The following is a 15,464-nucleotide window of genomic DNA, read 5'->3' on the forward strand; positions in this document are numbered from 1 at the left end:
AGTTGGGCTCATGGACTATCTGTCCTTTGAGAATCTTACCACTTTACCAGTTAGCTCTTGCTCAGGGAAGACTTCGGAGCCTGGGGCCGCATCATTATCTGAAAAGAGCTATTACATCACAAGCAGTAGTGGCCTTCAATTTGAAAGCCATGTCAGACATGAATCAGGCGTTTAGCTTTGGTGGGTCTTAGGAAAGGTTTCCAGGACTAAATGTTACTTTTGACGTCTAGTTGATGCAAGGATCATTGTACCCTTTTGGAGCAAATCAAACCTGCTCCTCTTTGTGGGAAGGCTTAAGACACTCACGCTCTCATGGGAGGAGGGAAGGCACACAATGACATTACATGGCTTCTGTTGTACTTCATAAGTATCAGACTTCCTCAGAATTTGGTGAAAAGTTAAATGCCACCGTAATGATTGAGGCCCGATGACATTCCTCTTCTCAGTAAGTTGGTGAAGTGTTAAAATTGCCCTGGATTCAGCTATTACCTGGAGGACTATTGATAAAATATACAGCCAATTGATAATGGAGCTCAGGACCTTTATGTGCAGCTGGATCCTGTGCTCTGGCTCTAGTGGAAGTCGGGGGGTGTGCAACACGGGGACCAGCTATCAGGCCAGCAGGTTCCTCCTCCAGTTACTCCACGCAGCACAGCGGGCCCACGCCTTAGTCAGGTGGGAACTGAACCGCTTTTTAGTCCTTCCCAGAAAGAACCACACCCTCAGAGGCTGACAGCTTTCATGACAGCGTGAGTTACTGCCAGCGGGAGAGTGGATCATTTCTGGGAACGCTGCTGTGAGGGGGACTCTCAGGATCCCTACGCGGCACCCACTTTGTGTCCTCAGAAGGGGCGGCTTTTTGGGGACTGTGATGCCACAGAGGTCCATACCTGCAGGGAGCAGCCTGGGGGGCAGCCACACAGGCTTCCGGGGGCTGCTTGCCAGACGAGGGGAGAAAGGTGGCAGTCGAGTCTTTGCAGGTCTGACTGCTTCTGCTGAGGTGCCTGTTTGTCTGAGGTGGTTCCTGGGCTCGGGACAGAGACCACGCAGTCACTTCATGGATGCACATCCTCTTAGGTATGGCCCAGGTGGTCAGCTCAATGTCCGAGGTTTTATGAACTTGGCTCTTCAGGAAGGCCGCGTGCTGTACTGGTAATGAATATGGCCTCTAGACCCAGACTTCCTGAATTTGAATCCTGGCTTTGCCATTTACTTGCTCTATACCCTTGGGAAAGTTGTTTAACTTCTCCATGCCTCAGTTTTCCTGCCTCAAAGGTACTCTAAAGTACTTGGTGGTTGTCAGTTGCTGTAATAATGATGTGCTTTGTGGGTAGGATGTCCTGATGGGGGAGTTTCAAGTTTGGGAAAGGCTTACAGGCCTCTTACTGGACGTGTGGGTGCTGAGTGTAGGTGGGAAAGCTGTCTTCTAGAGCCAACCTTTGATGTTTTACACCCCTTTCCCGGCACCCACTCTTTCCATCTTTGTGATTTTCCTCTGCACACCTGACCAGTCACCTGCCTGAGACTGAAGAGTGTGTGGTAGAGTTAGAATCAAAAGATCAGGGTCTGTGGCCTGACTCAGCCACTTACCGCCCTGTGAGCTCAGACCTAAGTTCCTGTACTGCTTTGAGCAGCATTGGAGCTTTTTAGATGACACAAAGCTTCTCACAGAGAAAGCTTTGGAAGCTCTGTGGAAATCTCACAGAGGCGTGGCAATTGTGCTTGCTGCTACCCTGGGAAAATGAAAAAAAGGGCAAACATTGGGAATTCCTGGTGCTTCTCCACCAGAAGCTAAAACTTACCTGACTCTACGTATGAATGAAAAAGAATCGAAGCAATTTTTACCCTTTTTTTCTGCCTCCCGTTAGGGAGATACAGAGTGGGGAAAGACCCAGAGTGCGAGTCTGGAGACTTGGGTTTCATTAAGTGAGATCCTAGGTGCACAGAGCAGGAACTAAAAAGACGGAATTTCTCTACTACTCGGTCCCACTGTATTGAGTGACTCAGGGGTTTCCACCTGCACTGCGCTCACAGCGACCCTGTGTTGCTGGAGCCGTGTGGGAGCAGCCGCGTGCTGCTGAAAGTGCTGAAAGTGGTAGTGGCTTGATCAGCCATTCCCTGGTGACCTCTCTTTCCTGTTTTAAAAAATAAGGATCTTGGACTATGTAGTTTTAAACTGCTGGTTCCTTTTAGCATGAACGTGATACTAAGGCATGTAATTAGCCACACACTGTCTCTCATATCACCGGGTTTCTTTTTAAAATAATATTCTATGTCATCTTCTCAGGTTTTGTTTGTTGTTGTTTTGTTGTTTGCATAGTTGTTTGTTCTCACCAGTACCCACACCCCCACTTCAAGGCCCCTAGAAAGGAAGGTGCATGAGAATAGGGACCTTGTCTGTGTCGCCCGTCAGTCCTAAAAGAGTGCTTGCCACATTTTAGATGCTTAAATATACACGTAGGCCCACATACACATGTGTAACCATACATTATAATGTAGTTACATATATTTGGCTGTAAAGACTAGGTAGTCACTTGGTTATTCCTCCTCCTCCTCCTTTGCCCCACCCCAATATCCACCACATTGTTATTTGGAGATCTGAGGACTGGAATTAAAAATGGTTATATTGCTTGTCTTAAAACTCAGCCAAAGTGGCAATGCCTGGTTCTTGCCTTATGTGTACATGTACCTTGTGCCATCAGAGGAAGCCCACAGTTTAGGGTCGATGACACTTGACCATGATGGCGATGGGCAGTATAGGTTGGTTCTGTTTATATGCATAGAGCAGGTGGCCGGCAGGAGCCAGACATAAACCTTAGAATTACGTTCACACATATTATTGAGATTTCATATTGCTTTTATTATTTGGCCACAAAAATGGACATAATCCTTGTTGGCTTTAACACACTACTAGTAGGCTATCCATCTTGCAAAAATATAAGACAAGGCCAGAGCTTAAATTAAAATCCTTGGCTTCTTATCTCCTTCTCACAGGAAAGCAAATCTGTGTTGAAAACCGTAAAATTAAGAGGGGAGAGCAAGGATAGCATAATTTAGCAAAAATTCATGGCACCAGATTCTGACTGTATGACTGGAGGGATAGGTCAGACATTAAGAAGATGCTGCCTGCTACTGCACGTTCCTTAAGATGGTACTCTGGCAATAAGAAAGGCATGCAAAAAATTGTTTTTCCAGATGGTTTCTGCAATGCTTACTCTTTAACTGCCCTGAGAAGGTATCTTTGTAAATTGTTTGGCAATTATACTTCTTATGAGACTTTTGAAATGAAAATCAATGCTGTTATTCTAAAGTATAGTTGAAATATATTCATTTTAGCACTTGGGTGTGGGGATTTTTGTTTCCATTTGAAAAAGGGTTTCTAACAATACCCTCCCATCTCTGCGCCCCCTCCCACCAGCCCCTACCTCCTCTAGCATTCTAAATTCCGTGTATTTAAGAAGCTCATCTGTGTATCTGGCAGTCTGCATCATTAACACTTGAAAAGCATTGAAACATTTTTTTTTAACCTTTTACACATTTATATGCATAGATGTCTGTGCTGAGGTATATAGAGAAGAGGCGTGTGGCTTTGATAATGGTGCTCTATTTAATAAATGCCAAGGGCTATACGAGCTATGCAACTTCTGCCATTAGAGAGGAGCTGATAATTATAAAATAGGGAAAACCTAGTATGGAAATTATATCATTGTCTAAAAAAAGGATGATTTTTTTCCCCTTGCTTTTTTCCCCCAATGTTTCTTTTGGGTGGAGGCTGTAATGATAGGGTACAGAGAATTACTATTACTGGCTGTAAAGAGAATAAGTGTTGCTAGGATAATTGTTCTTAATTTTCCTGAGGGTAGACCTTCTTGTTGGAGACACATACTTCTTATACCTAATTTGTAAAAAACATCAAATACAAAATTATGTATGTCATAGGTGCCGCCACCATGCACAAGTGTGTTACGGGGCCCTCACCATTCAGACGTGGATCTACATTAAAAGTGGTTTTCACGGTGCAGTGCAGTTTTCAGGCATTTCCTCAAATTTTTAAATACAGATATTTGCTCCTGGAGAGGCAGATTTCATATGCATTTTAGTCTATAGTACAGTAGAAATCTCATTAATTCAAGCTAATTATGGTGAAGGCATATCTGAAGGAGTGAATTAATGAATATTCAAAATTCATTATATCCTGTTCCTCTTAAATTCACAATTACTCTTTACTACAGTGTTTATAAATGGAGATCTTCATGATACTGCTTTAATTAGTATATGTGTTTAAAACCAGAAATATATTTTGCATATATATAATCGCATTGAGTTTACTTTCTTTTGAGGGGGAGGAGCTGTAGAGTTTTCTAATAAAAAAACTATGTTCTTAATTAGGTTAAACTGAGTCTTGTTTATATTACTGATTTTCTTAGTAATCGCTTTTTGGGGGTGGGAAGAGAGGGGAATTCAACTTGAACCAAACAAAAGAATCCCAGATTTCAAATTGATGAAGTTTCAAATAAATAACCTGTACCTTTAAGAAGTATCGTTATGTAGCTTTAGACTTCCAATTTAAATAAATTTATTTTTAAGCAAATATAAGGTAAAATGTTAAATATATAAGATGCTAACAATTTAAAGTGTTTTACAAACTGTATTTCATATCATGCATTTAAATCCAAAATTGGAAATTCCCTTTTATCAACTAAGACTTCTATGATGTCTATCAACATGACTTCAGATGAACTGAGCAGGGCCAAAGCATAGTGGATGGTCAGCTGTGATTCACAAAGCTGTAAAACATTTGAAATACTATAACATGGTTCTTAGAAATGTACAATTATAGAATTATGAATTCTATAAACTAAGGGGATATTAATATAGCAAATCTATATTTGTTGGGTCATTTAAAAATTTTGCTCTTCAAATTGGCAATATTTATTGATTTATGTATTCATCAAATGATTTTTTAGTGCCTTTTCATTGCCAGACATATGTAATGAATAAAGAGCTTACAAAACATGCATAACTTTTATTCCGGTAACTCTTCGTTGAACCCAACCTGAAGAGACAATTTAAAAGGGGAATGTAAATATGTACGGACAGAGATTCATGTCATGTAAGATAATAATAATCAGCCTAAACCTCCAAAAGGGAGCTGATTAAATAACTGTTAGTCACCTGATGAGATGTTCCAACACTTGAGGAGTATGTAACATGGACAAATTCAGAAGATCTAAATGAGTAGAGCAGATGATTTCAGTTGTCCAGGTCTGGAGAGGATTCTTGGATTATGCTGATGTGACTGCGACTATGTGGCTTTTTCTGTGGGAGAGAAGAAAGGAGCTGGGCATCCATTATTAACTGTTGACCTGTGGTTACTTTGCAGTCAAATAAAGTGCCCGTGGTGCAGCCATCCCATGCGGTTCATCCTCTCACCCCCCTCATCACTTACAGCGACGAGCACTTTTCTCCTGGATCACACCCGTCACACATCCCATCAGATGTCAATTCCAAACAAGGTGAGAGCCCTGCCCTCCTGGGTCTTTATCAGTTAAGGAGGAGCCACGCCTCGCCAGTCTGAGCGACCTTACAGGTGCCTTCACTCCACGTCCCTAGGTGGACCCAACTACATTTGTAGAAGGCAAGAGTCCTTTATTTGATAGCAGTTTTTTTATAAGCCCATAAGAATTTGTTGATGCTTCTTTTATGTTTCAGGATAAAAAAAAAAAAAAGAAGAAGAAGAAGAAGAAGAAGACAAAAAACCTAGAAGGGTTATTTTCAAAGAGACAGCTCTGAAAAATCTAGGATCCACAGTATAAACCAATGTTATACAAATACCCTGAAAATTCAGTCCTTGGCGGCCCCTGTAGTTACTCACTTATTTCAGCATGTATTAGACATTGATGGCAGTGTTAAAGGAAAAGTTAGAAAAGGGACAGAGTAGGAGATTTTTTACTTTCAAATGTTACCTTTTTGAGCCTTTAGTGATTTCTTTTGGTTTCAATTATATGCCTGTTAGCTTTTATCCTCTTTTTGTTATCTACTAGCACCAACTTAGATATATGTGATAAAGTACAAAACCGTAACATGAATCTGACTTCTGTACACCATTACCAAGTTCCGCTTCTGTACCACTTACAGAAAAACACACAGCGTAGAGGTCTGAAAAATCACAACACCGATGGGGGTGGGGTGCTTGGCTGTGGGACACAGAGTTCAGGCCCTCCCAGCCTGCTGGTCCCACGTGCTGAGAGCAAACCAAGGATGAACTTATTCACAGGATGGCCTGTGCTCTCTCCACGTCCATAACGCTGTGAGACCTCAACACGGTCTTTAGGAGTTCAAGATAAAAGATCCCGCATACCTGAAACTAATATAATATTGAGTGCCAACCGCAGTTGAAAAGAAAAGAGAGAGAAATAAATAAACAAGCAAGCAAGCAAATCGATCCTATAAAACCAAGTGAAGACAGAGAATAGACAGCACCTCACTCTTTTGACCTGTAGTGGATAACAAAATATATTAAGTTTGTAAAAAAAGAGTGGAGTTCCGAGGCTGGATGTTTTTAGGTTAAATACATAACACCTTCATTTCCCTCCCTGGTTAAAATAGACAACTTATTTCAGGACCTAGTTACTGTTGGCCTTTGACTTGAGTGGAGCCCAAGTACTTTTACTTAGAAAAGGTGAGAATCGCCTCTGCAGAGGTTACCAGATTTGCCTCTGTTTCAGTCCTCATTTCCAGTCCTTTCTTTACTTCCTTTACTAAAGAATAAGAAACATCAAAGACAGGTCTGTGGATTTATGATGAGAATGGGAACTAAGGCATTTTAGGAAGAAGGCAGAGTCTGAGGAGGACTGTCATGATTATGACCTTGGTCTGGGTGAGTTTGAGATATCTGAAGGGAAACACAAGGTGGGCCATTCAAACATCCCAGTCCCGAGCAGCACCTAAGCAAGAGACACACACCTGGGAACCACAGAGATGTGAGCGGCAGTTAAAAGTAGGTGTAAAAACTCAAACAGGCTATTGACAAAAAGAACCCAAAAGTGTGTTTTATATGTTTTTAACTATTTGTTTATTTAACAGTTACAGGGCGCTTTCTATGTCCTAGGCCCTGTTCTAAACACTTCATAATGAACTTATTTAAAAGAATAACATGTGTTGGTTTAGTAGTTCTTCTCTTAAGAATTGTAGGACAGTTCAATTTTTTAAAGACAAATTTGTGACCAGCTACCAATTACATTTCTATTTCATCTTCTGCTTCCATCACTTACTGCTACCCTACCTTGTTTTGCCTGATCAATTGTTGTTACATCATTGCCTCTCAAACTTTTTTTTTTTTTTAAATAAACTCTCCAGAATGAGAGAAGGCCCAGTGGACATGAACAAAAGTCGTCTGTTTAGAGTTTCTTTGAAGATATTATTTTACCTAAAAATTTGTGTTATTTTGTGTTCTACTTGATAAACTCTTCGTGTTGCTTTTAATGTGAAATCTTCTTTTTAATTACTTTTTGTCCTGGACTTCATGTACCTTATCACCATGTATCTTGGGATATGTAAACTTTAATTTGAAAAGAACAAATTTACAGGATTTTGAATTTATATAATTCCATTTGAGTATATTCATTGCCAAAAAAAAAGTGAGAAAGCTCACTAGGTTTCTTGCTTTTACTCTTTTTCTCTCCCACGGCCTGCCTTTTGGCTTTATGACACAGCACAGCTGGCTAGACCACGGCGCTGAGACCAGAGTCACCGATTTCACAGTTCCCAGGAGGCTGGTTAGCTTTATTTTAAAAAAAGAGTGGCATGTTCATACTCTAACGCTAGATATAACCATCCAATAAATATCAACTGTCAGCAGAACCCATTCTCATCTGTAAGAAAATAACCTTAGGTTAATGTTCTGTAGGAAGCACATTTGTTTTTACCTCTCCGTCGGTGTGTTGGTGTGTGGAGGTGTAGAAAAAGGAAAGAGAGAATGCCAATCGTTTCATTATGTCTGGTAAAAATGGGAAAGAGCTTTTGGTAAATGGTAAAAGGAAAGAGCTCTTGGGAAATACTGGGATTATATACCCATTTATATCTTCATACTCTTCACTGTATCCTAATAAATAACAACAAAGACATGTCACCTATACTGTGTACCAAGCACTTTGCTCTATTACATATATTAATGTACTTATTCTTCACAACAACCCCTATTCCATTTTTATTCTGATTTTATGTAATAATAATAACTTCCTCAAAGATATGGAGTTGAGTGGCAAAATTGATACGTCCATACAGTCTGACTCCAAAATCATGTTACCTATATTTACACGTTACTTATAAAAGCTTAAGATTTTTTAAGGTTATTCTGTGTATAGCCTACAGCCCATAGTAAGTGTTAAATAAATACCAGTTAAATGAGTGCTGTGAAATGTGTCTTTAGGAGATAGAGTTGGTGGATTCACATACCTGTAGGAATGTTAAAGAGGATTTTAAAACAACAACAAGCTGTTTAGGAAACACAGATCCATTTTCAGCTCCTGTAATGACCTAAGCCCTGTCATGTACTTGTATGTGCCTGCAAAATGGCTGATGATGTTGACCCCGCATGGGGAATGGGTCTGTTTAAACATTTTTTTTTCACTTGTTCATTTGTTCAGTCATTCAAAATTATTTATTCAGAACCTCCTGTGGAGACAACCATGGTTTGATGCATTGGCTGGTAAAACATGGTTTCTTTTTCCAAACAGTATTTAAACTTATGCAGGAAATCCTTTGCACAAACTAACTATAAAACAAAATGAAGAACATCTTTATTACCATGTTAAAAGCACAAATAAAATCTTGTAGATGGAAAGAAGAAAGAGAGTTCTCAGAGTTGTAAAAGAGAGTATGCCATGGGAAAGGGGTATTTGAAATATGAGCACAATTTTAATAGAAACAGTCAAATTAAATGACTAGCATAGGAAGTAGCATGTAGCAGGTGCTAAGTAAATGTTAGTTTTCCCCCTCCTTCTTCAGAACGGTGAAAATAAACCCAACTAGTTTGTATATTTTGTTCTGCTGAGTCACTCTGGCACAGAGACACTGATGTGTTAAAAGCATGTTCAGAACAAGGACCAACATGGGGAACAAAGTTTCAAGCTTATCTGCTTGGAGACGTGGGGTCGAATCAAGTTAATTGTCTGTGTCCTGGTGCCAAGAACCCAGGACAGACGTATGTTGTGTGCCCCAACCATCACTGCACCTCTCAAACAAAGGGATTAAAAGAGACAATTCAGGTAGCCTGTCACCTCTAACCATGATTTTCAACTTCGTATTTTTGCAAAGTTTCCAAAGTCCTCAGTTGGTCTTGTTTTCCTTGTCAAAAACCGAGCGATCCCCCTGCAGAACCTGAGGTTTGGGGAGATGCAGGGATCTCAGGTGAGGGCGGTGGCCAGTTGGAGAAAGTCCTCGGGGATTCTGGTATGTCATGAGTCACCACTGTAGGCTCCCTTAGGATTGCCCCTGCTGCTCAGGCCTCCCCAGGCCCAAGAAAAAAATCCAGAGGATGAAATTGGGGGTCTACTGTGACCAAAAGCAACAGTATACCTAGCCAAAAAAAGGAGATTAGAGGAACATTCTTTTAAAAACAGCAAAACGAGATGATCATGTAAAAAATGTAAACTCTACTGATGGAGATATTAAAGACCTTTCTCCATCCTACCTACTTTCTACAATTGAGAAGTAGTTTGTCCTAACATCAAAGTCAAATAAATATTAACTTCAAAGGCCGCGCTTCTTAAGTCATTCCCATATGTTTAAGGCCTTCAGTATCTTTTAAGATTCGAATGAAACTCATAATGAACTTGAACAGTAGAAAAGTAGAATATATATAAAGAGCATCTTCCATGTGCTCGCCCAATTCCACATGCTGGCCAATCAATAAATTTACAACCACTGAATGCATCTTCTAAGTCCTCAACCTACGAATTTGTGTTTACATATGGAAATGTCCTTATAAAGTCAGATTAGCTGTATAAGGAAACTGTTGCAGCTTTTTTTGTATTCAGAATCACTCCCTTTCCACCAAATACATTGAATCTAAGTGCTAATATCGTACATTTTTATACATGTGTCTTACTCCTTCTTTTCTGTACCCAAGGTAAGATATAAACAGAGAGATGTCATTTGGGACTAGGATTAGGTATTATCTTTAGGTGGTTTTTACAGTTAGAGGAGAGCGTACTCCAGGGAGTGTAAGCTCAAACAATTTGGTGGCACTCTCATTGTCTAAGGAATACAACTAATCCAGAACAGCTTGACCTTGGAGCCCAGAGGACTCAACTTGATGAAGAGCTTAGTTGGAGCTGAAGTGGCAGAGACCAAATGAATCATATCAAGTGTGACCATTATGGGGCTGAAGATGATTCCTAATTAATCTTTGATTCTCTGAGGCATCACATTTCCCAAATCTGTGTGTCCATACGGGAGCCAATACAAATATGAAAGTGGCAATTTACCTAATCCTTGAGCACATGGCAGGCCATCTACTTAGGAAGTGCTCTCATTTCCCATCCTATACAAAGACAATGGCCTACCATTTTCTTAACCAAATGAAATAATGTGGGCAAACCAAATAAATTAAAAGTCTTATTTTGATGGCCTTTATTAACAGCATATTTACTCTTTCCGGAATTCCTCAAGATGTACTGCTTTAAAAGCTGTTTTCTCAGATGTTAAAATTTCGAGAAAAGATACCAAACTGATTTCCATTAAGTGGATCTGATAAATAAATGTTGTTTAATTCTAGACCTTAAGAACTATGACATAAAGTATTTTGTTGCCTTTCTTTTGCTGTAAGAGTCAAATGTCCTATGGATCTGAACACTCTATTCTTTTCTCTATTCTTTTTAACAGGCATGTCTAGACATCCTCCCGCTCCCGAGATCCCTACCTTCTACCCGCTGTCTCCGGGTGGTGTTGGACAGATTACCCCACCTCTTGGCTGGTAAGATCCTTCCTGCAAACTTCAGCCAGGCATTTGAATACATATTCTTCTACTTCCCATTTATGCAAATTAGCTTTATGAATGATAACACTTGCGGAGTTGAGGAAATTTTACAACAACAAGCAAGGTGGCAACTTTATTTCATTTCAATTTAGAAGATTAAAAAACATACAGACTTTGAAATGGATTGAATCCATTTGCTTATGTGTGTAGAAAATGGCTGTAGCATTTGCTTTGAAGCTTATAGTTGTATGGATTCAATTTGTGGCTTTGGGCATTTGCTATGCCCGTACAAAAAGCTCAGTGCGGTTTTTCTTTTCCGTTTTATTTATGAAAACTTATATTTTTGAAAGAAACTGAGACACATTGAATATCTACAAGTATGTACTATCTTTGCTTATAAATGGCAAGTGATGTTAATGACAAAGAAATAGAAATTGTAAGATAACAAAAGCATCTTTTGAATTTTAATGATGTAAGCTCCAGCTTGAGTTCACAGAAATAAAAAACTAATGTTTGGAGTTTGTTTTTTGTTTTTGTTTTTGTTTTTTTCAAAAACCTATTCTTTGTTAGTTCTAAAAAATTCTTAACTGTTGCCTTTAAAGTTTTCTAAATTATAAAGATAAAGGAAAGAAAATGATTCTTAGGAAGAAAGAATCGTTTTGTATAGTATAGCCTATTTTTATTATTTTATTGTGAGCACACAACTTTCCCTGTTCCCACTCCTGTCCCTTCCCCATTCCTCCTCTCCCCACTGCTCACTTCGTGGAAACTGGGCTCCAACGAAGCAAAAGCTTTCTCTCTCTAGCCAACTCCATGTCCCTTCAGGCCCCAGGTCATTGTCCCAGTCTCTCTCCCTTGACCACCTTACATTCTCTCTTCTTCAGCAAGAAGGGGTCATCCTGCCATGGGGATTTCACCTCACTCTCTTTAGCATTAGATCTTTGAGTCAATCACTGTTTGAATCTAATTGATCGTGTGTACTTGTGCAGTCCTACAGGAATCATTCTGTCTGACCTTAGCTCCTTAGGGGCAATAATCCTGTGCTAGTTGAGTCAGTGGCAGCAGGAAATACAGGGCGTGTAAATGAGAAATGTGAGATGTGGAAAACGGGAAGATGGACTTCTCAGAGAGGAGAGGAAATTATTCCACTGAATCGATCTCTTATTTTTTTTTTTTTTTATTCTAACATGGGCAGATGGGGGAAGGGAGAGTAGTGTTTTTAAAATATTTGTCCATTCTTATATAAATAATGAAGTTTTTATTTCCTTCTTTCGTCTTTTTCCTGAAATTCTGAAAGATTCTGATAAATAATCCACTAACCGTCTCTGAAAGGAATATTTCACCATTCTCTGAGTTCTGTTATAGTTAATATACATTTGTTACATGCCTACTTTTTTAAAGCATTAATGGGGATGGAAGAGGGAAAGGGATCCAGGTAATTCATAAACTGATTTGTTTTTAAAGTTGAGGGTGGGAGATTTTCTTCAAGGCAAAAAATACTTTGATTGGGTGGAGGGTAAGGAAGGGAAGCAACTGGATAACTGAAGAAATGCTGTGGTCTGTAATATTCCAAAAATTCTGTTTGAATACCTCGCCTTTCTCCCCTCATCAAACTCTTACTGCTGGTTGGTAACTCATGTTTTGTCATTGATGGGTTCCTCTCTTCTGTGACCTCAGGCAAGGTCAGCCTGTATATCCCATCACGGGAGGATTCAGGCAACCCTACCCATCCTCACTGTCAGTCGACACTTCCATGTCCAGGTAGGTAGAGGTGGAAACCGGGTACCCTGGACAAGTTGCTCTTCCTGCGCTTGCATCTTGTGCGCCTCTGCTTGCCTCTCGGTTGGCTAGGAGGGTGCGTAGCTCAGCCACGTGTCTGTCTGTGCAGTGCGCCTGGCTCCCACACTAGGTGTTGTAGAGATTCCTGGGTAGGAGCCACACTCTGTGCCCCAGCAGCAAGCACCAGCCACACACACCCACCAGGGGGATGGACTCAGCCATGGGGGCAACTGTGCCTCAGGAAGACTTCACTGCCGCCTGGCTGCAGGATGTGAAATGTCCCAAAAGTGGACATCATAAGAGCTTGTTATTCAAAGTATGCTGGGGGTGTGGTAAAGGGGAAGATAAAGACTGGTTCGGTCTGAGTTCTGTCATTTACTTTCTTTGAGGAAAGTTGTACTGGTTTAATGTGGCAGTGTTTGAAAACGCCCAGATAGTCTAGAGCCTTCCTGGACCAAAGCTGTCGGAAGAGAAAGAATGGTGCTTACCGGCCATCAGGCCTTACGGGGTGTGTGTCCTAGTGTGTGAATCAGGCCCTGTGGGGACATAGTGCCAGCGAAGCTCTGTGAGGTCTGCCGCCACCCTGCTCTGTGTACTGCTTGCTTCTGGAAAGGATGGCTTCTGTGCCCTGTGCTTGACATACACACATTTGTGGTGTACCATCTGTGTGTTCGATGTTGCTCTTTCAAGGGAGCTAGCAATATTGTGCCGAAGTCAAACTTTTGGATTAGTAACTGGTTGTCAATCTTTACTTTTTATAGAGGTATGAAATTCGCAGTTTCTGTGGTGAATTTCAGATTTGAAAAAAAAAAAAATTATTTGTTCAGCAAATTGTAAATCTAGCCAGATGGAGGGGGATGAAATTAATATCCTTCCCCCCAAATACAGTGTCATATTTTTTAACATTGTAAGAACTGTCTGAGGAGAGGAGTTTCTCGCAGGCATCATGTATTTTTGCAAATGGTGCATTTAGCAAAGGATTATTATTTGGTCAAATACTTGTATTTTTACCATGCCACCTTAATTTTTAAAAATTTGTTTCTGAAATATTAACATACCCAAGCAGAGTACTTCTTTCCTTCCCAGATGAAGGAGTAAATTGTACGGGCTGTGATGAAAGACCTGAGAATGTTGTTCTTGTTGAGTTAAATGTTTACTTTAAAACAGTTTGAAAAGCAAAGAGTTCTAAAGCATACCCAAATTTATCCAAAACTCTTGTTGAAAGTAGTCTTTATTTATTTTATTTTTCTTGCATGGCAGTTTCCCTCCTTTGTGTTGAATGGTGGTGGATATTTTAAGAGTTTTTTTTTTATACTCTGCAAGCATACTCGGAAAAAAGCCTTTGTTCAGCGAATGTAGTTTTTACCTTGATGTAGAACTGTATGTATTCTTCCCTTTGATTAAACCCTTCCCTTAATTTTGTTATCAGTTTTCCATAAGACTAGATCTCTCAAACATTCTTTCTCTGTAGAAAATTACTTTGGATAACATGAAGGGCAACTTTATTAAATCGGGGACTGAAAGGGAAAGGTATCTTCCTGTCCCTTATTTTCTCAATTGTTCTCTCCGAATATTAGTAAAGGAGCCAGCAATATGGGAAGACTCTTAATGCGATGGTTTGGGAATATAGGCAAAGGTTTTTAAATGTAATTTCTTTAGCTTTTATTTTAAAATCTTTGAAAAGCTAAATCTTAATAATTAAGTGTTATATTTCTCATATAATTATTATTGCTGGAATTATTTGAAAACTGCTTTGCAAGAAAAGTGACTTTTTTTTTTTTTTAATCCTCTGGCCTAGAGAGTTCCAGGAAAAATGCCAGATTCTACTATTAGTTTTTTTTGGGGGGGGGGGTCATTATAAAAGGAATAATTATAAATGTTTTCCACCTGAATACAGAAAGGAAAGAAATTATCAGCCCACTCTAATTTATAGTTAATACACACATATATAATTGCCAATAGCAGTTAGTGGGTTGTTTCAAAATTCCATGTAGTTTTTGCTCCAACAGCCACTAGCACGTATTGTTTCTTGTCTTTCCTTCTTTTAGGTTTTCCCATCACATGATTCCTGGTCCACCAGGTCCCCACACAACTGGCATCCCTCATCCCGCTATTGTAACACCTCAGGTCAAACAGGAACACCCCCACACTGACGGCGACCTGATGCATGTGTAAGTATGCGGGTGGTCTCACCTGCAAATGCCTGAAGACACTGAGGATTTAAACACAATTTCTTCTTCACCGTTGTTGAACTTCTCCCTCTCTTTTATTATGGAAACCGGTGTAGCTCTGCTTTGAAAGCTGTCCCTGAGGACTTTAAATCGGCTTCATTCTTACTGCCGGCTGATTGTGATTCTGAGATTGGAAAGGAGAACAGACCTTAAAAGACCCAGGGAACCTCACCAAAATGGAGTACCCGTCAGAGCACAGGCATGGGGTATCTCGGGCCACGTAGCCAGATCTTCCAGCAGATTGCAGTGCGGTCCTACAGTGGCGGAGCCCCTGGTGGGCCCTGCAGTGGACCCGAGAGTTCAGTGCATGCCCAGGTGGCAGTGTGCCCGTTTCCCGGCTTCAGAAGCACAGGAGTCGAGGGAAAGGGGCAAACCATGCCCAGGATAGTCTCTGGTCGCGTACATGGGCCAGGGGCTACATTCCTTGGAGAAATTAGGAATTGAGTTTCTTAATCTAGGGTTTGCAGACTGGA

At 40.3% G+C, this 15,464-nt stretch overlaps 1 protein-coding gene across 3 annotated transcripts in view; it reads left to right on the forward strand.

Annotated features, from left to right (window-relative positions):
- The window catches only part of LEF1 (lymphoid enhancer binding factor 1), a 111,512-nt gene that overhangs the window by 71,842 nt on the left and 24,206 nt on the right, over positions 1 to 15,464 (forward strand). For 2 of the 3 annotated variants that reach the window (XM_054591639.1, XM_054591640.1), the window contains exons 4-6: positions 5,384 to 5,516; positions 10,888 to 10,978; positions 14,809 to 14,931. In XM_054591639.1, coding sequence (XP_054447614.1) covers positions 5,384 to 5,516; positions 10,888 to 10,978; positions 14,809 to 14,931 — 347 coding nt within the window. Of the gene's footprint in view, positions 1 to 5,383; positions 5,517 to 10,887; positions 10,979 to 12,658; positions 12,743 to 14,808; positions 14,932 to 15,464 lie in introns of all 3 variants that reach the window. The other variant, XM_054591638.1, reaches the window with a different exon arrangement.

The sequence above is a fragment of the Pteronotus mesoamericanus genome, unplaced genomic scaffold, assembly GCF_021234165.1.
Source record: "Pteronotus mesoamericanus isolate MK-2021 breed Mesoamerican mustached bat unplaced genomic scaffold, CSHL_Meso_final scaffold_232, whole genome shotgun sequence".
Lineage (NCBI taxonomy): Eukaryota > Metazoa > Chordata > Mammalia > Chiroptera > Mormoopidae > Pteronotus > Pteronotus mesoamericanus.